Source organism: Helianthus annuus, chromosome 6 (assembly GCF_002127325.2).
Source record: "Helianthus annuus cultivar XRQ/B chromosome 6, HanXRQr2.0-SUNRISE, whole genome shotgun sequence".
In the NCBI taxonomy this organism is placed as follows: Eukaryota; Viridiplantae; Streptophyta; class Magnoliopsida; order Asterales; family Asteraceae; genus Helianthus; species Helianthus annuus.
In genome coordinates, this window is record NC_035438.2 from 99238246 (window position 1) to 99262336 (window position 24091).

General features: G+C 35.3%; 1 protein-coding gene and 1 long non-coding RNA gene across 2 annotated transcripts; one reads left to right on the top strand and one right to left on the bottom strand.

Annotated features, from left to right (window-relative positions):
* Positions 1-8739: 8739 nt before the first annotated feature.
* On the top strand, positions 8740-10627 carry LOC110927300. The gene is made up of 3 exons (XR_002585597.2): positions 8740-9005; positions 10105-10260; positions 10458-10627. It is a non-coding gene; the product is annotated as an uncharacterized LOC110927300 (long non-coding RNA).
* A 2822-nt stretch (positions 10628-13449) lies between these two features.
* Positions 13450-17012, bottom strand: LOC110901201. Its single transcript, XM_022148046.1, has 9 exons — positions 16986-17012; positions 15984-16423; positions 15047-15174; positions 14830-14914; positions 14602-14740; positions 14330-14497; positions 13896-14255; positions 13712-13792; positions 13450-13617 (listed from the first exon to the last, which is right to left on the bottom strand). Exons 1-9 carry the CDS (start codon positions 17010-17012, stop codon positions 13450-13452), a joined length of 1596 nt encoding a protein of 531 aa, XP_022003738.1.
* Positions 17013-24091: the final 7079 nt, after the last annotated feature.

Consider the following 24091-nt stretch of genomic DNA (forward strand, 5'->3'; position numbering starts at 1 on the left):
CGGTATATTTATTATTGTTTCTTATTTATTATGGTTCCGTATATGAAACTACTAATATTTTTTTTCTCTTTGTAGCATATCAATCGTTTATTTGTACATCACAAGATGGACAATACCATTCCAAATTATCCGGTTGTTATTAGAGGTCCTGGGAAGCATAGATTTTTTGTTCGAATGGATGTTAGTGACAATCAGCTTTACATAACAACTGGATGGGATCAGATTAAGAAGAAATTTTCACTAAGTGATGAACATCTTCTTGTGTTTGAAAGGATTGATCTTCACACTTTTGATATGTCTGTTTTCAATTGTTCTAAGGATGCTGATTTAATCTTGCCACCTGAATTATATGTTGCTATTAAGGAAGAAGTGGTAGAAGAGGTTATCAGTATCTCTGATGGTGAAGATGTGGCTGACATAACTAAGGACAATGAAACTGAAATGCTCGCTGTAACTACGAACATGAAACTATTCCAGTATTTTTCTGTGTGGACAATCATTTTGTAAGTTTCTATAACAAAAAGTAGTAACAGGACCTTACATTGTGTTAACCATATTATAATACTATCTTTGTTAACATTATTTTTTGTTTGTTACAGCGCATTAAAAAAGTTCTTGCTAAAAAACTTGGCTTGGATAGGAAAAGAACTTTAAAGATTGTAGATGCTGCTGGAAATGTTTGGGATGTTCGAGTTGGTATCGAGTCTCCTGATGATCGGTTTTACATAAAAAACATGAAACAGTTTGTGAAGGATAAAAACTTGGTTCCTCGTGAAGAGTTTACCCTTAAGTTCGTCATGGGTAAAGGTATTTTCTTGTTTGACTGAATGGTTGTGGCGCTTTTTCAGATAATGTTATTTTGTATGGAAACAATGTTTTTTGTTTGTGGTTGCCGGTTTGCTCAAAACACTTTTCTAAAGGTTGGTAGTTTAGTTTTGATGTTGGTCGTACGAAGGGTTAGCTACTGAAAAGTTTTTAATTCATATGTTACTGAACCACAAACAAACGGTTGAAAGTATTACTTGTATTAGTTATTTCTTGTCTTTTAGATATATGTTATTGTTATTTATCTTTCATTATTTTATAATTGTTAAAGGTATCATTTTTTTTTAAAAATGTATACTATATTTTAAAACAATTCTGTAAAATAACATCCATTATTATTAGATAAAAGTAACATGTTGATAGGATGTGCAAAACATAATACCAAATAACTTCAAACATTAAAAGACTTTTCTTCAAAATGCTATTTCTACAACGACTATAGATTTTGTAGAACTTCTTTGTAGACCACGTTAGTTGTGGTTTTACGCACTTGTTTTCCCTTGTCACATATCAAGATCTTCAAACCCTTCCTGCTCTTTACTCGTGATACAGCAACGTATAGTTGTCCGTGACTAAAAAGCGGCCTTGGAAGATATAAGCCTACACGTTCAAGTGATTGTCCCTGGCTTTTGTTGATGGCCATTGCAAAGCATAGAGATAATGGGAACTGTCTTCGTGCAATTTTCACCGGTATTCTTTTATCGGACGGTGTCATTTTCAATCTTGAAATCAAAGTATGATGACCTATATTATTTCCAGTAATAATCTTTGCTTCGATTACAAGTTTTCCAAGTTTTGTTACTTGAACTCGTGTACCGTTACACAGACCATTTGTTTGATCAATGTTTCTAAGTAACATTACTGGAGCTCCAACTTTGAGAACCAATTTATGGTTAGGTAATCCTAATAGATGCAATTTGTTTAATACATCCGGAGGAAACAATGCCATGTTAAGGTCGGTTTGATCCTCAGACTCACATAAAGTATCTGAACTGAGATATATCTTTTCTTCACCAGTCATACTATTTAACAGTTCTGTATTTATTGAATCCATAACTTCATTTGTGGGTGCAAGAATGGCTCTTTGTTGGAAGTAATTTGAATTGCATAAAAACTTTTGCATATCCGGATATGTGAAAGCGATCAATGAAGATATAGGATTGACTGCATCGAGTATAAGTAAATCATCTGGAATTTCAATTTCCACTTCTCCATCATTTGGACCACCAAGTAGACCATCACCAAGCCTTAAAATCCATTCAGCAAATTCCTTGGTCTCGTTAAATTACTTGATTTGGTACCCATTTTTAACCTCATGTTTTCAGTTAACTTGAGTAACTGACAATCCTGCCATATATAAGAAGAATTCAATGAAGAATTTACAATCATGCTTCTGGTACCTTTTGGAATGACTGGAAGGATTTGTCTAAAATCACCGCCAAAAAGCACAATCTTTCCACCAAAAGGTTTGTTCTGCAAGGAGGATTATTGGAACGGGCTATATCTCTCATTGTTCTATCCAGAGCTTCAAAACAATGCTTATGTGTCATTGGCGCTTCATCCCAGATTATCATCTTAGTTTGTTTGATTAAGCCTCCTAGCTCACTGTTTGGTTCAATAGAGCATATAGAATCCTCGTTAACATTTATCGGAATTACAAACCTGGAATAAGCCGTTCTACCACCATCTAATAGAAGTGATGCAATACCACTGGATGCAACATTCAACACAACTTCACCATTGGAATGTAACGCAACTGCAAATGTTTTCCACAGAAATGTTTTACCAGTTCCACCGTAACCATATAGAAAGAAAACTCCTCCACTTCCTTTAACAACTGCATTCATGACGGTTTGATACACTTTTCGCTGTTCATCAGTTAGAGATTTTAGGGAAGCTGCAAGTTCCTTTTTTAAGATAGCCCGATCATACGAAAGTTCCTTCATTATCGATTGATTGTTCAATCCTGAAGTGTAGTTGTCAGGAACATTTGGCATGTCAGTAAAGTTGCTTAACGTACTTCCATAACCAAGTAACAGTTTTTCGATATGTGCTAAAGCAAATGTTTTCAATCTCTTCCTCTTTAAGAACCAAATCTAAAAAATACAACAGATGTTTAGTAATTAGATTTTTTAAACACTTGATTAAAGTAAAATGGAATCTAAAATTTTATTTAAGTTTTTAAAATTACCAAGAATACCAGTAATCCCCCGTTGCTGATATAATATATCTTCACATAATAGAGATTTTGTTTCCTTCCAGAAAATACCCGGCCTAGAAATGGAGTTTGACATCAAGAGCATTACAAAAAATATACGCAAGAAATCAGAAGTAGCCCATGCACTTGCTTCATTAATGGCCATTAAATACTCCTTATCATCGTCCAACAGACCGCGAGCCAAACATGCATCTTTAAAAGTATGATATATTTTTCCATCAAGTGTTTTTATATCATTGAAACTCATTGGTCCTATAACGTGATTCAATAAAATTCTCAAGAAATGACAATCACCAAGTGATGGAGGTACATAATGTATCCTACGAACTGCACCAAAAGGTTTTTTTCTACGTACCCACTTTCGTGTTTTGCGTATCCATACAAAGTATCTGGGGAACTCTATATACTTCAAAGTTCTAGCAAATGCATCCGTTTGATTACATTTCATCCATTCTGTGAACATAGACATTTTCACAGTTGGGTTACTAACCACGTCACACAAGTTTGAATTATCGTCATAAACAATAGCCTGACCATCTTCACAGTGAAAAGGTAATATTTCAACAGATGGAAGCCGATAGTGTATGTCAAACTTAAAGATTCTCCAAGCAGCTTCACACGCTGAAATATATCTACAATCAAGATATGCTTTAACTTCATCTACTTCTGTTTCGTTTGAGAGATTTTCATTATTTGTCATTTCCTTGTTTTGAGGGTTCACATTAGCAGTGGAGGTATGATGTAGGCCCAAGTGTAGAAGAGCGGGCTATTTTGTATTTGGAGGCCCAAGACCGCGTAACAAAAGGGGCCTCACTAAAATGGCTCTAACTTGGGCTACGGGGGTCCGTTTGGGACGTGCGACCAGGCGATTCGAACGTGAGAACAAGCTCTATCTTGCTGCAAACTGCCTACGGCAGTTTGGGTCATCGTCCGGGCCAAAAAACGCTTATTTCCATGAGTTATTTTATGTTTTATGTTTTTTAGTGGGTTTTTTGGACTTTTGTTTTGTTCTAGTTTTTGGCCCAAGTGTGTTTTAGGCCCATTTTCAAATTTCAGTCTCTATTTATATGTTGCTAAAGATAATGAAAAGTTCAGACTGGAATTTTGAGAAAACTGATTTTTCACTTCAAATTCCGTGCCCTTTGGGTTGAATTTTGGGGTTGGGGAAGAACTACACGGGTATTCGTAGAATCAACGTGTTTGATCTTCATTTATCGTACCACGCGCTACATCAAGGTACTTTCGTAAACAGAAGCTGTCACTCTATCCGGACCCTTATTAATGTATTTGAAGAGATATTTGATGGATCCTGTTTGGTTACACCACTCAACATTTATGTGGCACTGATACTTTTTGAGTAGCATAGCATTGTACGGAACCACAAACCTATTGTCAAGTAAGACGCCATTTTTTTCTACTGTGTTGCATGATTGACGACGTCGGTAGACACGATATCCTTCAGAATCAACACAAGTCTCATCTACATAATTTTTTCGGAAACTTCTTCGAACATTTTAAATTAACCATGCATGGAGAATGAGGATTGTCTGTACCACAAGGACCATGGATCATAAATTGTTTGACAAGTTCATACAGTGAAGCATCCATCTCTTTGTCAGGTATTTCAGCACTAATAACCAAATCGATTTCTTTAGCCGTTGGAAATTTGCTCTCGGCACTTAAGAACAAACATATATGAGCATGAGGTAGACCACGTTTCTGAAATTCGATTGTATAAATAACTGAAATATTACATCCAAAAAAGTGTTAGTAAAAGTATTATTTGATAAATTAATTAAAACAATCTACAATTACTTACTTGCTTGTATCTCACCAAAGAATTTATGTTTCTTGAAATCTTGAATTAGATGATTAATTTTAATTTTGAATAACCGTGCGATAATATCCGGTCTATCTTGAGGGTTCAACCGTTTGTCTTTTAAACATCTATAAATCTCAGGCCAATTGGGATTACAAGTGACTGTTATGAAGAGATCCAGATATGCTACAGCTTTGCAGATTGCCATAGCATCTAGATACTTTTGCATCATATATCTCGCTCCACCGGTAAATGAAGATGGCAACAAAATTCGTTTTCCATAATTTGACGCATCGCTTTGGCCACTTTGAACACTTTGATTTAAATTCTTAAATGTTTGACTTCTAAGTTTGGGTTGTTGTGTCTTTATGTAAGCTAACCGTGCAGATTCTATCATTGTATACGCATCAACTACAAACTGTTGGAATAGCTTTTGGGCATTGAGTAACAACGAAAATTGGTTGGCTCTGTCTTGTATTCTGTAACTAAATCTCTCATTGTGGTACTAGTTCTAAGTGTGTCACAATCAACTGAAACACCTCGATGTTTAATACCAAGTCTAAATCCATCTTCTGCATATGGGAAGATAAGTGGATATTGCAATGCAAGATAAGAGGGATGAAGCTCACTGATTCTCTGAAGATCGCCTGATTTTGTTTGAACTATGATATCCCTTTTATCAAATGCTCCATCAAAATCACCAATTATTAAGGCAGCAATTTCTTCAGCAGTAGGCAAGTTAAAAATTCTACCATCCTTATCCCTTACTCCAATGAGCTTGAGTCTTACATTTTGCCAATCATTTTGTTTAAAACAATCTCATACCATTCTAAATGACTTCACTAGTGGATTGCATGAATCCAACATTTTTTTAAGACTCGATATGATGGCAAGATCAAGTTGTTGTTTAGTGTCTGTCTTCGAACCTTGCTCGACACTGTGTAAAAAACGACATTATTGTATAGATCAGATATATATATAAAACACTTGACATAAATCAGAATTTACTGAATGCTTAATTTACCTTACAGCCTTTTGACGATTAAAATCCTCGTTTTGGGAATCATAAATATAAAGCTGTGAAAATTTGGGCTCTTCACCATATTTCGGTAGCAGACTACTAATGCGATGGTAATTTTGTCCTTGCAGTCCAAAAACATAAGGACCTTTGGTTTTTTGAAAAGTTTTAGAAACCTTGCCACCAAGGGATGTGAAGGAAAACATCATGTTATATGCTCGAATGTTATTCATGAAATTGCGGCTTTCAGGAGTAACTCTTTTGTAAAAATCTTTCGAGCAGTGGAAGAGGAGCAGGTGAGGAAGGCAATTCAACGTCTCCGTTCGAACAACAAAGAGAAAAAGAAGATTTCTTAGAATCCAAATTACCCCTTAGCATTTCATCTTTCCAAATCATTGCATGACAGTAAGAACATACAAAAATAGCATCTCCATGATCAACGTATTCTACAAAATTATATAGGCAGATAAAAACACGATGATATAAGTGAAATATTAGGAGATTAAACTGTTATTTGGAAAGATACTTTGATAAGTTTAAGGAGGGTAGTTACCTCTTGCAATTCCGTAAATCTTTTTTACGATAGAAGATGGTAAACAATCCTCCGAATCGGGATCATCAAAGTTAGACCTTTCACCAGGGTAGGAATTTTCTTTTCCTGTCGTTTCATTTTGGAAAAGGCAAATTAACATCGGTTACAACAGATAGGAAGATAAGCAATAGATTCGACAAATATAGTGACTCAGAAACCTATATTTAGTTTTGCATTAAAAGTAAAACACATACCACTAAACGCTACTACGGAACATTTTGGCAACTGTCGAGAAGTTCTATTGTCAATATTCTAAGGAGTTGGAATATCACTTCGACGAGACCTTACTGTAACACGATCCACTTGCAAGACAAAATTTATAAATGTTATCAAACTTACATTAACATTCAATAAATGATTAACAGTAATAACAAAAGTGTATATAGCATACAGTTTGTAATATCTGTTAATGGACTTCTATCAATTTTATGATTTGATGGTTGAAGAGGAGTGACCATTGAAGATGTCCTGCTTAAATCAGTTACAATGGATAAATCAAATTTACTTATATCCATGGTTTTCAAACTTTGTTTCCTCTTTCTAGAGTCATAAACACCATAATTAGCCTTTCCAGATTGTCCTAAAATTCAAACAATGGGACAAGGTCAAATTGTAACATCCCGAAAATGGGTTTGGTAATCAAACCACGTTAATAGTAAAAACGGGTAAAATACCGTTAGTGGTAAATACTAACCCGGTAAATATTAGGACTCAAATAAATAAACCTAATATTAGTTAAAAAGAGGAATAAATACTTTGAGAAAACAAAGTATATAAAAAGGCCAAATTAACTGGACTTAAAACATAACGGGTTATAATTTCCCGAACCCGTTAAAGTAACTAGGAGTAATTAACCTAGTTAGTAACATGTGACTAAATAAATAATGAATTATAGTTTCATTTGATCAAAATAAAAACATGAGGGACTAAAAAGGGGCAATTGTGAAAGTTGTATGATTAAAACAAAAATAAACCACACCAAACACACACTTAGTGTGTGTCTGGTCGATGTTAAACACAGGGGGCGACCAGGTTTCTCCATCAAACCCCAAATCTCCCAAAATTCACAAATTGAAGCCTCTAATCTGCTCCAAATCAAGTTTCAAGCATGAATTAGTGATCATCTCGTTGCGGGGATCAAAAGGTATGCAAAATTGTGGTATTTTGTTGCATCTTGAATTCTAGGTTAAATGTGAAAAATGAAAATTTCAGCTTGATTTCTTGATGCATGGATGAAATTAGAAGTAATATGATGTTTAGGGATAAAACCCTAGATGAATTCTTGTTGAAATTTAGTGTGATGATTCTAGCAATTTTGATCACCATAGTAGATGATTATTGAGTTTGTAGAGACTAGATAAACACTAGAATTGTGAATACTATTCTAGTGAAAACTGAATTCATGTGCTAAATTCTAGTAAAAACCATGGTCACCATTGTAGGTGACTAGTGGGTTACGTAGAATTGATAAACACTAGGAAATTTTGGGTTGTTCTAGTGTAATTTGACATATGCAAAGTTATTTCAGAACTTTAAAGGCAAATATGTGTGTTAAATAGTTTGAATGATGAAAAAATTCGGGTTATATGACAAGTCATGAGCTTGTCAATGAATTATTTATAGAATATGCCCATAAGGTGTTCGATGTAATGCCTAAGTGAAATTGGGTATCTACTAGTTTATAGATAGAACTTGGTTTGGATAAATGCCTGATAACATGACAAAACGGGTTTCACTTATAGAGGGAAAACCCGTGGATTTTATGAGATAAAGAAATATAGTGTCTTCGATAATCAAGAACTAGGCTAACTTAGTGTTAACAATAGCATGAACTCGAGTTAAAAGACTCGTTAGAACGATAGCTTAAAGGAACGCCCACCGGGTAAATTGAAAATGCCTAAACTAGCTAAGGAACATGAATGTGCATATTAAGGGATGTTTGACTTTCGAAAAGTCAAACTGACCCATAATGCGATAAATGGTAATCTTTGGTATGAAATGCGTAAGGTGGAATAATCGTATTAAATTGTGATTAAACTAACCACCTTGAAAACAATGATGATAGTTTGACGCGTAACAAGCTAGGTGGAAGCTTGATGAGGGAGCAGGTCAAACGAATCAAGAAGGAAAGGAAAAAGCATAGTTCAGACACGAGGTAAGTATATCTTACACTAGTCATATATTTCATAATATCCTTTTGTCGTATTACGAAAAAGATAATTTATGACGTAAGCCGTAGTAGGCTAAAAAGTGTTAAGAAATGGAATTATAAGCAAGTGACCGCATGGTGTAAATCGGAGCGAGTCATATATATATTTACGAGGTGGTAATAAATATCATCTCGCTAATATAATCGGTCAATTCGGCCAAACGGGTCAAAAGGTGAAATTATCACCCTTTGACAATATCGACTAATGGGTTGTCAAGATGCATGATTTTAGGAAATAAATAGCACATGGATGCTTACATCGCTATCGCTTAGCAGCCACTAAGGAAATGTATTGAAACGGGTCAATATATTGATCCGAGCCAGGTATGTATAATAATACAACTCATCATGTAGAGCTTGGAGTTTTATAATAGTTAGACGAGGTTAAAATAAGATATCCGGTTATCCTTTAGGTAAACCGAATAAGTTGAGTTATGATTAAGGTGTTTTAGAAACATATTGGTTTCTAAACAAGAATATGGTTAAAAGGTCGGATTTGGGGTTCAAACAAGCACTAATAGTCCTTCGTCGTAAAAGAATGACTAAAATTGACTAAAACGCCCTAGTTGGCTAATTCGAATAAACAACCTTTAAAGGTAGTTTTGAAACGAGTTTTATGATCAAATAAATAATTGAAATAAGTGCAAGAAGCGAAAGAGGTAAACTTTCGGTCAAATAACTCTATATGAGTCTTTGCCATAAATTAGCAATCGGACGAGAAAAACTCGGATTATATAGATCATCTCATTAAGTCCACCACAATTATAGTTGTGGTGGAAGATTACTTGATAAGAATGTTGTATATAACGCTAGAAATGAATGAAAGCGACTTTAAGCTTTAAAGTGCTTAAATACCCTTAACGGGTCAAAATAAGCACTTGAACGTAAACGGGTTCTAACTAAGTAAGAAACCCATGATCTATGAATTATTTGATAGGAAATATTGAAATTATGATTCCATGAGTTTATGGATCAAGTAAACATGTTTGTGTGATAAAATCGCGAACGGGTCAAAATTTGGTAAAAATGGTAATAAGCCGAAGACTTAAAAGTCTTAAATTTTTGTTAATCCGGATGTCGGATTTTAACTCCATATGATGGAGAATTAAATTACGGACGCGTAGGAAAAAGAATCGTGTAAAACGGATTAAAAACGAGAGAGTTATGTCCGTTTCGGTAAGAACTAATGAAAAATAGACGTGCAGAGTTGACACCGGCGGGTGACTTTTTGACACGGCCGGGTAGCTGGGCTGTGAAAAATATATGTTAACTGACACGGCCGGGTGACTTTTTGACACGGCCGGGTGAAGGGGCTGAAAACAAAACAAAAATGATTTCTTGTTTTGTTACGTTAAGCACGGAACTTGTTTATACTCGATTATTAAAGTGTCAAAACTAATTATTTACATGGTTTTGACCGTAGGTGAAGATGGGATAAGCGGTTTGAAAGATACGAAAGTTTTCGTGCAAATAAACGGCAAAATAGGAAAGCTGGAATGCAGGGGCCACCGTAACTTACGGTGCCACCGTAAGTTACGGTGGAGCTGAAGGCTTTACGGCAGCCCCCTACTGATTTACGGTAGGGGCATGTCACACCAGGGGCCACCGTAACTTACGGTGCCACCGTAAGTTACGGTGGAGGCCAGTTGGAAATTCATGTTTTGAGATCAAAAGTTTAACGTTGGGATTCTTTTTCCTTCCATTATTATTACCGGATTTGTTTAGACCTATTACAATTCCCGTATGACTAAAGCATTTCATGTTGATGAAATGTAGGTTCTTTTTGGATGCCGGAAGACGATCAAGCTCATCGAAGGACCGAACACGATAAAGATACATGCTTCCGCACATTTCCTCGTCGTAAATTTTTAAACGACAAATTCGATCACTTATGTTGAATAACTTATGATTTGTAAAAGTTTTAATAAACTCGTATTTTCATAGTATGTGTAAACTTAATTACACATCTAATTGTTGGTATTTATATATAAAAAAAACCGTTAAATAGTAACCAGAGTGTTACACAAATCAGATAGCATACCTTAAAAAATAAGATTTATAACCTTACCAAGACTGGATGAAGTCAGAGGGATTGTACTAACACATGTTCGACCTAAATTGTCGGGCGTGTGACATGCTGTACATGAAGAGATTTGGTTAATTTATGCTACAAACACTTACAATTTTGACATATGACCATCAAAAACATACCTCCATTATCGTTTTTTGTGATAGTAACATTGCCCAGAAGTGTATCAATAATAGGAGGTGTCTGTACAAATTGAACCACACCCCTGTTTCTACGCTTATTCAAGATAGACTTTCTTATCTTCCTTGATTCTTTGGACTGTTGGGGACTGCACTGTGGAAAATACTCTCTATGTCTTGGTATCAAATTCTTTTTACTCTCCATAACTGTACATAAGAATTGAGCACATATGTGTGATTTAGGGCTAGCTATAGGTGATTATTGTAATCACTGTCCAAAAAAACATTTATTCTCAACAGCTAGTGGTGATTGAAGATCCCTATTGAAAACCTACCTAAATAAGTGGATGATCACATCAAATGTTGAGAATAGATTTAAACAAATGAGACAGAAAAACCTACCATTTAGTGTTCATCGATTGCTTCCAAACTAAGAGCGTCTTGAATTATAGGTTGAGTTTTTGGCGCTAATTTTAAATCTTCACTTTGATTCATTCGAAAAAGAAGCTATAAACATAGCGGACAATATGAAATGGTGATTTAACATACCTGATTCATTTTGTGGGCCTTTGACAGGATTTTATGGTTCACAACTTATGGGCCAAAAATTATTGAAAGAATTAGACCATTTAATTGCAAAATTAAGCCAAATTTGGGGCCCTTTGGTTTTGTATAAAAAATATAACCAAGTGAAACTGAAAAATCCATAATTTATATGGATTTAAATAGTACATATTTTTTTTATCATCCTTGTCTTGGTTTTACAAGATTTATATTTTGGAGTTGAAGTTTAATGATAGATTTTTACCGAGTCACATTGTCCGATAATTTATGTGCACCAAGAAATTTATATGGATTTAACTACTACATGTTTCTAAATATTCTTGTCTTGGTTTTATTAGGAATTCGTTGAACCCCTTAGAAATATCATAATTTATATGGATTTAAATACTACATATTTTTTAATCATCCTTGTCTTGGTTTGACCAATATATTGGTTACTACAATGAAGTTACTATAACGCGACCAAATAGCCAACTTATTTAAAGTTGAAGTTTAACTCAAAGAATTATATTTATGAATTATATCCTGTCATAACGAAAATCGATTTAACTCAAAAAATATAACAAAAATTGAAGACAAAGTGCTGCTATTTAATCGACTGCCCTAAGTTAAGTGCTGCTAAAGACCAAAGCCCGGCTTGGACTGAAGCAGTGGAATGAAGAAACAGTGGTTTACTTTGTCTATTGTAATAGTATCAGTGTTTAGCTAGCCGTAGTTATATGTAACTGTGGTTAAAGAGGAACGATAAGAAGAGCCAAAACTGGTGAATGGTTGAACGATCAAATACTAAAAAATAGATTATAATATATCAGTGGATTCATCATAAGCAGCTGTTTGCATTAGACTTTAAATCATTCCTTTCATCAGAACCGCAGATGCTAAAAACATTTGTCAAAAGCTTATTCACTGTTGATTCCTAAGAGGCAAACAATTGGTTCACATCAGCGGATTCATCATCAGCATCTGTTTGCATTAGACTTTCCCCTTTAAAGTGTTTATAACATCTGATAGGCCTCATCCACTGTTTGTACACTACAACTGCTGTCCATTAAGCACTGCTTGTGTACAACAACTGCTCAAGACAAAGTCCTGCTATTTAATCTACTGCCCTAACTCAAGTGCTGCTAAAGACCAAAGCCCTGCTTGGACTGAAGCAGTGGAATGAAGAAACAGTTGTTTACTTTGTCTATTGTAATAGTATTAGTGTTTAGCTAGCAGTAGTTATATGTAACAGTGGTTAAACAGGAACAGCTAAAAAGAGCCAAGACTGGTTCACATCAGTGGATTCATCATAAGCAGCTGTTTGCATTAGACTTTCCCCTATAAAGTGGTTATAACATCTGATGCCCCTCATCCACTGTGTGTATACTACAACTGCTGTCCCTTAAGTACTGCTTGTGTACAACAACTGCTGAAGACAAAGTACTGCTATTTAATCTACTGCCCTAACTCAAGTACTGCTAAAGACCAAAGCCCTGCTTAGAATGAAGCAATGGACTGAAGAAACAGTTGTTTACTATGTCTATTGTAATAGTATCAGTGTTTAGCTAGCAGTAGTTATATGTAACAGTGGTTAAAGAGGAACAGATAATAAGCAGCTGATGGCCCTCATCCACTGTTTGTATACTACAACCGTTGTCCCTTAAGTACTGCTTGTGTACAACAACTGCTGAAGATACATTCAAACTCTATATTAAAAAAGTAGAATTTAGACTATGTCAAACTAATTTAGACATCCCATATACTATATTCACAAATCAAAAGCACACATTATAACCAAAGATTATATTTCTCAGCATAATACGAAAAAGTAAACCACATAATGGTTTACCACATGTTCCAAGTTCATAAGTTACCAACATCTAAAACATAGAAAACAACTGTTTGAGTAGTTTAACACTTACCAACGACAACCAAACTTCAAACAACCACGTACTTAAGTACATACCAAAAAACATAGCATGTTTACCATCAAAATATAACGACGTGAAAGAAGCTAAGTGTCAAGCCTAGATGGCTTCCTCCGGTTCCTTTTGTTGTTAGAAGAGAGTTCCCCAACATTTTGACCTTCCACATCCTGCAACGAACGTTTACCATTAGGACTGGTGGTCGAATCCTTCTCGGCTTCGACAACGGAAGAGTCGGCCATAACAGATACAACATCCTTCAATTAAATCACAAAACAACTACTAAGGTATCAAATAATGTAATATAATCTATACTAAACCAAAAAACAAAACTGTAGAATTCTTATTCACCTTTGAAATATTAGCACCGGCCATCTGTGAGGATTCAGATAATTGAACAGCTTTAACTTCTGAACCTTTTTGACTAAACACCTAATATCAAAATATTACCAAAAGGGAATTTAATTAAGATATTTAAACTACAAAAATTGGGAAGAAAAAAATAAATCAATATAGGATATACAAAAACTCTTACCTCATCAGCAACCTCAAGAGCATTTCCATTACCACCAACCAATTCAGCAATTATGTCCGGATCATCACATACTTTTTGGATAGTGTAGACGTGGTAGTCATGGTTAAGGTTGTAATCAGAAACTTCAATTTTAAACGCCAACTTCTTTTCAACCAACCGTGATATTTCATGGGGAAAAGTTTCAGTATCATCGAGCTTCACCTGGCGTTCCCTTATATCATTCGCAGTTGGACCAATAAGCTTCATTACATCTTTATCAAACATCACAAAAGAAACGCTGCCAGTTTCATCTTGCACTCTCAGATGTACTTTGAACCTGTAATAAATGCCAAGTAAATTACAGCAAAAACCATAGCAGTTCTGGACATAAAAAGATCGGACGTTAACTTACTTTATGGTTATCGATGTGCATTCTTTATCGCATTCGGACAAACCAATGAAGCAGGTGACAGATTCATGACCTCATCAGAAATGGTTTTAGCATATTGTAAGTACTCAATTTTGGTCAACACCTTCTTTTTATAGTCTCGACATGCCGGATAAAACCATCCATAGTTTTGTTGAACAATTTTGATCGTTGCAACTACCACACATGACATTCCCTACAATATCACAGATAAAGCTTTATTAACATGCTCAATTGATAAAACATAGAAAACATTAACAAAATTAAAATGCCTATGAATGTATATAGAATTATTCATACACTATCAATCTCAATAATTTCATCAACATGTCTCTTAGGAGTCTCAATTAGAAATTCTTGAGGGACTGCAAATACACTCTGAGATGAAAGAATGGTTTGAGAAGAAGAAGCACCAGCTTCAAATTGTTTCACTAAAAGACTATAAAAATAAAAACACAATTAGCGTTAATACTCACACTTATGTTAATAAAAACATGAAAAATATGAAATATAAATGACGGATAGTACCTCTTGCGAAGTTCATTAATCTCATCAATTTCTTGGTTGAGAAATAGACGACTTCCAAACTTATCACTTTGAACAGTATATTGACCTGCAAGAAACAATATACATATCCAACAATTCATTACAAATCACTAAAGAAATAAAAAAAATGTTCTTAAAAAATGTAACAAAAAGGAGATTGGGAAAACTAAACGAAATAAATCAGTCAAATATAAATTACCCTGCCACTTCCTAATCCTCGCATGCTGAATGACAGCCATCACAGTCTCATTCGGAGAGTTTTGAGAAAAAAAATGATTTAATTCTTGTGCATACACAATCCACAAAGTACAACGGACTACCTCTCCCCTAAAAGAAAAAGATAAAAGAATAGCATTAAAAGTTAAATACAATCATTTGCGTTCTTGTGAGAAACAGATAATAAGAGCCAAAACTGGTACACATCAGTGTATATCTCTTAAGCAGCTGTTTGCATTAGACTTTCCCCTTTAAAGTGGTTATAACATCTGATGGCCCTCATCCACTGTTTGTATACTACAACTGATGTCCATTAAGTACTGCTTGTGTACAACAACAGCTGAAGACAAAGTGCTGCTATTTAATCTACTGCCCTAAGTCAAGTGCTGCTAAAGACCAAAGCCCTGCTTGGAATGAAGCAGTGGAATGAAGAAACAGTTGTTTACTTTGTCTGTTGTAATAGTATCAGACCTTAGCTAGCAGTAGTTATATGTAACAGTGGTTAAAGGTTGTTAGATGGGAGAGCAACACAAAGATACTGCCATGGATCATTATAACACTGGTTAAAAGTTATTACTACGCGACCAAATAGCCAACTTATAAGAACAACATATAGTAGATGTTTTAACTCAAAGAATAGCATTAAAAGAAAAACATTGAAAGTTCATACACTCATTTACTGTGAATATAGTATATGATTTACTAATCATTTACATTAAATAATGAAAATGATTTACTATGAATATACCATTAAATGCAATAAAGAATCTTATATATAAAATAATCTAATCATTGGTATTGTATTAAATAAGAACAACCATTTAATGAACTTTTATATAAAATAAACTAATCATTGGAATTGTATTAAATACAATCATAACACACAAACAAATTTATATAAATGACAAATTAAAATTTACTGGACATCTTGAAGATCCAAATTCATCTTTTTTCTTTCATTAGGAAAGATTTCCATATCTCCACAGGAGACAACAATTCCAGCAACATCTAAAATGGTAAACATAGCAACAGAAATTAGTGACATTGAAAAGGGAGGCAAAACATATATCAGATTATCAGAAACAGTTATACCGCACGTGAGCAGATCCTTTCCATCTCTATTAAGAATGTGTGAATGTGCGATGAAATTAAATCCGTAATCAACACCTTGCCAACCATTCGCACGTGTAACAACCGTACATCGGTAAAAGTTAATCTTGTAACCATGGTTAATAACTTTGTGAGCATCAGTGTTTTCTCCAACACCAAATCTGGAGAGAATAACAACTTCATCCTCATGAAGCTGTGAGATAAACACAGGTATTAATGGAGCCTTAATCCATGCCTGAATCTTACGGCCCTGACAAATAAGTGAAAGCACATACTTTAGAAACAAACAAACAAACAGTATCTCAAAAAAATATAAAAGGTACATGTGGCTAAAGTCTCAACATATGAAGGATCAATAAGTAACTAATATTCATGTTTGTTTCATTGTGCCTAATCCTATAACAGGGAAACAAACAGTAAGTATCTATAAATGACCAAAAACCAACCCTAAATTACACTAAATAGAAAATAAATAACCATATAACCTAAAACAAACAAACAAACAAACAAAACAGTAAACAATAATCATATACGAAGGACCATAAACAAACCAAACAAATATTCATCTTTGGTTCTTTATATCTAACCCTAAATTATAAAGGATCCAAAAAACAAACAAAAAGCCATCTTTCTTTCTTTAAACAAACAAACAAACAGTCAATTTACAATAATCATCTATTTCGCATAAAAAAAAACAAACAAAAAGATTTTCTTCTTTGTTTCTTTTTGTCTAACCCTAAATTACACAAAACTCAAAACGAAAATGATAAAAAGAGTAAAAAACATCAAAGATGATTGACAAACACTAATACCTTCTCATCGAGCAAGATCAGATCCATCCGAAAGGACTGAACCCATTTCCGGATGATTCGACACTTGAGATTTCACATATCTTTAGACGGATTCAAATCATCAATGAAACTGAGTGACAAAGATGGTGGTTCACCATCGGATTTCTTGCTGGATGACAGAGTTTGCACAGAAGATGCAGTCATTTTGAAATGAGAAGAAAATAGTGAAATGGAATCGGTGAAGTTACATAATGAGAAGAAAGTTTGAATAAAAAGTGTGAAGAAGAAGGAGAGAGAAAGATATGATTACTTCTTGCAGTGCATTAATGGCAATTTCTCCTCCCCATGCAATTTCAAAGTTCCCTCCTAAAGAAAACCTTTTTTTATAATAATAAAATCAGATTATATATTTGAAATAGATTTATGTAGATATAAATATTGTAAACGGAATTATGACATCAGCAACTCCATGTGGCATAGCTTAGAAGTTGACAAGTAAGCAGATTTACATTAGCTCATAATCTCTTATTATAGATAGTATAGATTTAACAAGTAAGGGTATTTAGGTCATTTAACACTTATTTAACACCAAAAACTAACTGATGTTAGGCCTAGGGACTATCCGAGAACAAATTTTCAAAAGTTAGGGACTATAGCCGTAATTTTAGAAATGTAGGGACTATAAGTGAAATCTGTGCAAACCACAGGGACTATTCGGGCACTTTTCTCTAATTCTAAAAGAGACTTGTTGTAATTATTTTTTACGCCTTTAACATTGATACATATATAGAGAACATTATTAATTTAGAAATTTTTTTCTTTTTTAGGATATTTGATTGCTTCCTCTCAAGTTGTGTAGTTGAATCTCTAATATTACCTTATTCAATAATGATTCAAATACTTTCCAGGTAACCGCTTTTGTGACTTGTGAGTATATCTATTAGTTGGTCCTCTAATCTTACAAAAGGTAGTTCTACATCTCCATCTTTAATCCTTATACTATAAAGCAATAATCTTTTTCCACATGTTTCGTTCTATCATGTTGAACTGAATCCTCTAAAATGCTAATCGCGTTCCCACAAACCAGCGGAGTAAGATTTTTTACTGGAAAACAATTTATTTCATTAGTTTTTTCAGCCAAACAATTTATTTCCACCAACTAGGTTAAAATTCCTTGAAGTTAATTGTATATCATTTTCTTACCACCCCAATCTGCATTTGTAAAAGCCTTAGCATTTAGGTGTCCTTTATTTCAAAATGAGTAAAGTTTAATTTGCATCCCTGTGATATGCGGCAAAAATCAATTTGAGTACTCTATTTGCAAAAATGGAAACGTGTGTCTATGTGGTTTGAAAAACGCTACACTTTGAGTCCCTTCATCAAGACTCCATTAGAATTGATGTTAATAAGTGGTTGAAAAGTCGTTTTTGCTTCTGATCCTTATTTATTATTATTAGACCCACCCCCACCCCCTTCTCCTTTCCCCCTTCTCTATTTATATCCCTTTTCTAACTGCAAAACTCGTCCGGCTATGGCGTCCGATAACGACGATGATAGGTGGTAATGAAGATGGTCGTGCTGATTATGATTGTTGGAGGCAGATTTGACATTGATTATGCGGTTGTAAGGAAGAAAGACTGTGATGGTGGTTTTATGGGTTTATCAGTATCGGTAATGGTGGTGTAATATTCTATATTACAATCCAGAACCCCCTGAACCCTCCCACTCCGATGAACTTCCCCCATTTCATCCTTTGATCTTCATCTCGCCTCGTCATCGCCACTGTACACAATTGATCCAGTTAATTCATATATGTCCATAACATGTCTCTTTGAGTTTTGAACCGTAACAAATCGGTTGCACTTTGCCAAAGGTTCACAAGATGTTTTAAAGAACAATATTGGAACTAAAGGAACTTTAAGCTATTAGTTGTTTCTATGTTTTTAAATGATTATTATGTTATTACATTTTTTGTTTGATTTGTTTTTGTTATGATGTGTTTTTGCAGGCTTGTTGGTGGAGCTGGAGATATTAAATCGACAAAGGATGGAAACACTTTGTTGAAAGAGATGGTTAGTTGTTGGTGGTTATGTACAAATTTGGTTATAAAGTGTGTTTATTATGTGTGTTTTAGCTAAGTGGACAGTTGCTTTGAGCAGATGTTGATGTCAGGGGATTATTTTTGATGATTAGAAAGGATTCTTTGTAACGCTTCGGATTTTGTACTTTCCTTATTTAAAAGTGTAATCGGATTTCTATTTTTGGAAACTTGTATTTGTATCTTGTTTGTAATTCATTTCCAGATTCGTAATCCGAGACTTTGATCATAATGAAATTCGTATTTTATACATACTTATTATACATGCAATCAATCGTTTAAATACATCATTACTTGCAAACTGATACTTATTTTACGTGCAAATACTCATACATACATTCGTGATACCTGATTGATACTTACATACATTTTATATACTTGTAATCATGTTAAAATACACAGGTTTAGCATAAAATGATGAAAAACTCAAAGTTCATGGACTAAATTTCAATAAACTCAAAAATCTAGCAAAAAGAGGCGTGGCGCTATGCGACCACAAACCCAATTCACTGTGGCATAGCGCCAAGCCCCTTAATCCGCAGAAACATGTTTTCAGCTCATGTATTGGCCATTTTCTCCTTCCCCAATCACTATTCAAGCTCCTTTAACACAATCACTATTCAAGCTCCTTTAACACAAACCCTACCTTATCTCTATATAAGCAAGCCTCCATCCTCCCATTTTCACTTTCCCAACTCATCTACACACTCAAAATACTCTCAAATCAGCTAGAAATCCAAGTTTGAGGCAGAATTCTCCAAGTGAAAAAGTGAGCTTAATCTCACTTTTGTTCATCGTTTCTTTCACTACAAAGCTTGGAACACCTCTAGGAGTGTTTCCACAAGTTTACCATGGTAAACTAAGGTGGAACGTCACCATTTTGAGGCCAAACTTTCTGATTTGGAAGAACTTTTGTTTAATCTTTATGAACATGTATCTGTGAGTGCATTTTGTATGTCCATACTTAGAAATCTGTCTGTATTTGTAACGTTTAAAGTCTTGAGTCTGTATCATACCGGATAGAGGTTTCACTAGGTATTACTAGCTGTCGTTAGGTAATGTCAGGTCAGTGTTCGGTACGGCACGATACGAATAGAGAGGTTTTGAACGAGCATGAAGTCATCATACAAGATGATGGCATCATTGCCCTACATCATCATATACAATATTAAACACACAAAAAGTCTGCATGGAAAGAATTGAATAAAAGGTCAACATGCAAGTTTTACGAAATCTGTGATATACTTGGCATCGTATGAACCGGAAAATACAAAGCACGGCTTCGTACGAACAGAGAATTATGGCTTCGTATGATGCTACTACAACTATAAATATCTCCATGTCTCTTCGTACAAGATAACTCAGAAGATATATCAGAGAACACACATCACTCCTTCGTACGAACCCGTGTTCATCAACTCTTCTTCACAGATCTTCAGCAACATCATACAAAACACTCTCGGTTTCGTCATGTATCTTAGATTTCGAGTGTCTTGTATGTAGATCGAGTCGAAACTCTGTCCGGCTGTCATTTGTTCGGTAATAAAACGACGTTTATTTACCTTTTCGCACACGATTATGGTTTGATTTAACGGATTCCGCACGTTAAATCGAATTCATCGCAGAACTAGTGATCGTTTACTATCCGATCCTGAACTCACAAGTGGTATCAGAGCTTGGAGACCGGATTCGTGACTGAAGATCAACTGATACTGGCGATTTCTCTCTGATTCGAGCCGATTCAAATCAGATTTCATCTCATTTATACTCCTACTTCTTCTTTTTGAACTTTTTCAGACATAAAATCAAAATTCACGTCGAATTCATGGACAAATTCAGCTGAATTTGTGATATATTGTGTGAAACTCACTTTTAATAAATCCTCTAAAGTTTCAGACCTAAATTCAACTTAAATCTCAAATAATCTGATAAAAAAAACCATGAAAAACACAACAAGTTTCTTTGCAGATTAGCTTCGTATGAAGCCAGACATTCAAGCATCGTACGAACCCACATCCTTAGTTGTGATTTTTTACAGAATCTGACTTTTACGAAGTTACTGTTGTAGCTTCGTACGAACCCAGCAAAAAACAGGTCTTTGTGAATTTGAAGTCCCTTCGTACGAAGCCACTTCCAGTTTCGTACGAACGCACAAGTCTTGTCTGTTCAGTTTGTATTGCAGCTTCGTACGAAAGCACTATTCCAGCTTCGTAAGAAGTGACTATATTGGTTATTTCCACTCTTGAATTGTCTAAGTGTTTGTCATTTTCAGGTGTTGATCATGGAAGGTGAGTTCTACAATGAATCCTTGGACGCTTTCACTACTTTGGATCCATCCCCTTCTGATACAAATCCGAAGAATATGACAAAGGTTATTTCTGAGTCGTTGAACGCCGACAACGCATACGGAACCTACCAAAAGCCGCCAAAGCTTATGAACATCGAAGATTACAACTGGTGGGAGAAGAGATTCGTGGAGAAGAGATTCGATAACTGGTTAAAGGCATATGCTTACGAGAGCTGGAAGATGATTCAGGTGGGATACACAAATCCAAACTTATTGTTTACCGAGTTGGGACAGACTGAACACGAACTGTTAACTACTGAACAAAAGACTATTGCTCTTATTCATCAGTCAGTCAGAGATGACATTATCTCATTGCTTGATTATGATGACACGTCCAAAAGTTTGTGGGCAGCATTGAAGAAGAAATGTACCAGTGGTGAAGAGATAGTAAAGAACAAACGATCTTTACTAACGAAAGAGTTTGACCTATTCGCTTGTCTAAAAGGTGAGAACGTGCGCTAGATGATTGAAAGATTCTGTCACTTAAAGCTGGAACTTGAGAGGTTCGGGGTAACGAAAGATCATGAAGAAATCATTGAAAAATTATTCGAGGCATTCCCGAATGAACAGGACTGGCAGTATTACGCTATGATTCTGAAAAATACTAAACCAATTAATGACATGACTCTAAACTGGTTAATAGAAAAATCAGAAGGTCATGAATTGGAAATCAGAAAACTAAACAACTTGTACTGTCGGGGTAGCATGATCTCTAACACTCCGTCACCGAAAATAGGAACACCTTTTAGTGCCAATAACACAAATGATACATCAAAAAACCCTCAAAGTGGTGGATCATCATCCGGAGGTGGATTCGGTTATTCAGGATCGGGGTCAAACACAAAGTCATCTTCTGCATAAAATGCTCCAAGCAACTCGAACCAGAACGTTGTCCAATGCAATACTGTCGTGAACCTTAACAACGCACAAAGCCTCAGTGAAGCGGCAAAACAGCAGATGGTATTCCTGGCTTCAATCCTCGAATCATATGAAAGCTTAGTTGCGGGTAATATAGGCAACCCGAACATGACTAAGGAGGATTACGACCAGATAGACCCAGAGGAAATGGAGTTGATCGATATCCGTTGGTGTATAGCGAGTGTTATCCGACGAGCGCAGAGATTTATGGAGATCACGGGCAGACAGTGTATCGGTGGTCCGTCTACAAAACTTGGATTTGATAAATCGAAGGTGACTTGCTTCAAATGCAAGCAGAAAGGTCATTTTAAGAGGGAATGTCAGAATCAAGCTGCAGATGAATCGGTAAATCCTTTCCACGATTACTACTATCGGAAGGCGGTTTACCACAGAAACAAAGAGCAGCTGCCTAAAAATGAAGCAGATCGAGGAAGGTTGTGAGTGCATATGTCTATCGCTTGTGTCAATCGCGTAACGTAGCTGAAATAAATGAGACAAGACTGGTTCTATACAAAGAAGAGCATGAAGACCATTGAGTAAGAATGTCTTCGTTCGAAGGGAGCTTCATACGAAGCCATGACAACATTCAAGTGTGCCTTCGTACGAAGGCTGATGGCTTCGTACGAAGCCACAGCAGTCCTTGTTCAAACCCACAGGTCTATAAATAGGTGTCTTGTCTAGTTCATTTGTAACTTTTGGGTATTCTTGAACCGAAGCTCCCCCCAACTGATTTCGTGGTTTTGTACTGTTAAAGTCTTAATAGAAATCAGCATTAATTACATCCTCGTGTTCTCATCCACACACGTGATTGGATTTCGCACATATCTCGTGTCGGTACGCATTCATCGGTTTAAGATTCGATCCAGGGTTCGAATTCACAAGTGGTATCAGAGCGGGTGATTGTTTGCACGGATCAGAAACACGAAGATACAAGCTTCTACAACAAATCCAGAGAAGCATTCACCATTTTCTACTCATATCTCCTTCTACACTTCATTTAATACGTATAGATTAGATACAAACACATGACTTTGGAGATGACAAGACAAGTTCGTACGAATGTAACACATTCATGCGGATAAGACTCATCCGCACGAATGAGCTCATCCGTATGAAGGAGCTAGTCCACTCCAAATCATCATGTATATGTAGGGTCATGTGTTCATTAGTTGATAAGTTTTGGACATTAGAGGGGAAATGCTGGAGAAAATTTTCTCCAACTTGTAAATTATGTATATTCTTTCGGTATGAAATGGAACCTTCTACTTATCACTATTATGACGAGAATTCTACCGAATTAGTTTTATCCTTTCCAAACTTCCGTCTAAACTCACCGTATCCAGAACTTTCAATGTTAGAGCAAGAGGTGATGAGTAGGGGCGGATTTATAGTATTGTGAGGGGTTGCACCCGCTACCTCTCAACTTTTCAGGTGAAGTGCAAATTTTTATTTTTTTTCATTTTTTGTATTATGCTACCCCTGAAATAAAAAAAAATGTTACTTCTCTAAATTTAAAATGCCCAACACCCTTATCATCTCAAAGTTTTATTAAAAATCCACTACTTAATTTATAAGTTAAAAACCCCAATTAAAATGATAGCTTATAGATCAAATTCTAGCTAGAATTGATTTTTGAAGGGGAAAAAGAACCAAACGTACACAACGACCACCACAGGCAACACCATGCACCTCCACTATCGTGCAAACGATCTTGACCAAGCTTGAGCTCGGCTCAGTTCGAGCTTTGTGTTGAAAGCTCGAGTT

Bases quoted from the DNA above. Each gene is read 5' to 3' on its own strand.
- LOC110901201 (XM_022148046.1), bottom strand. From the start codon at position 17,012: ATGGATCTGATCTTGCTCGATGAGAAG. The intron at 14,915-15,046 runs GTAATTTATATT...TGTTTCTTGCAG, and splicing joins GAGGATTAGGAAGTGGCAGG to GTCAATATACTGTTCAAAGT. The intron at 13,618-13,711 runs GTGAATAAGAAT...ATTTAATTGAAG, and splicing joins CCGGTGCTAATATTTCAAAG to GATGTTGTATCTGTTATGGC.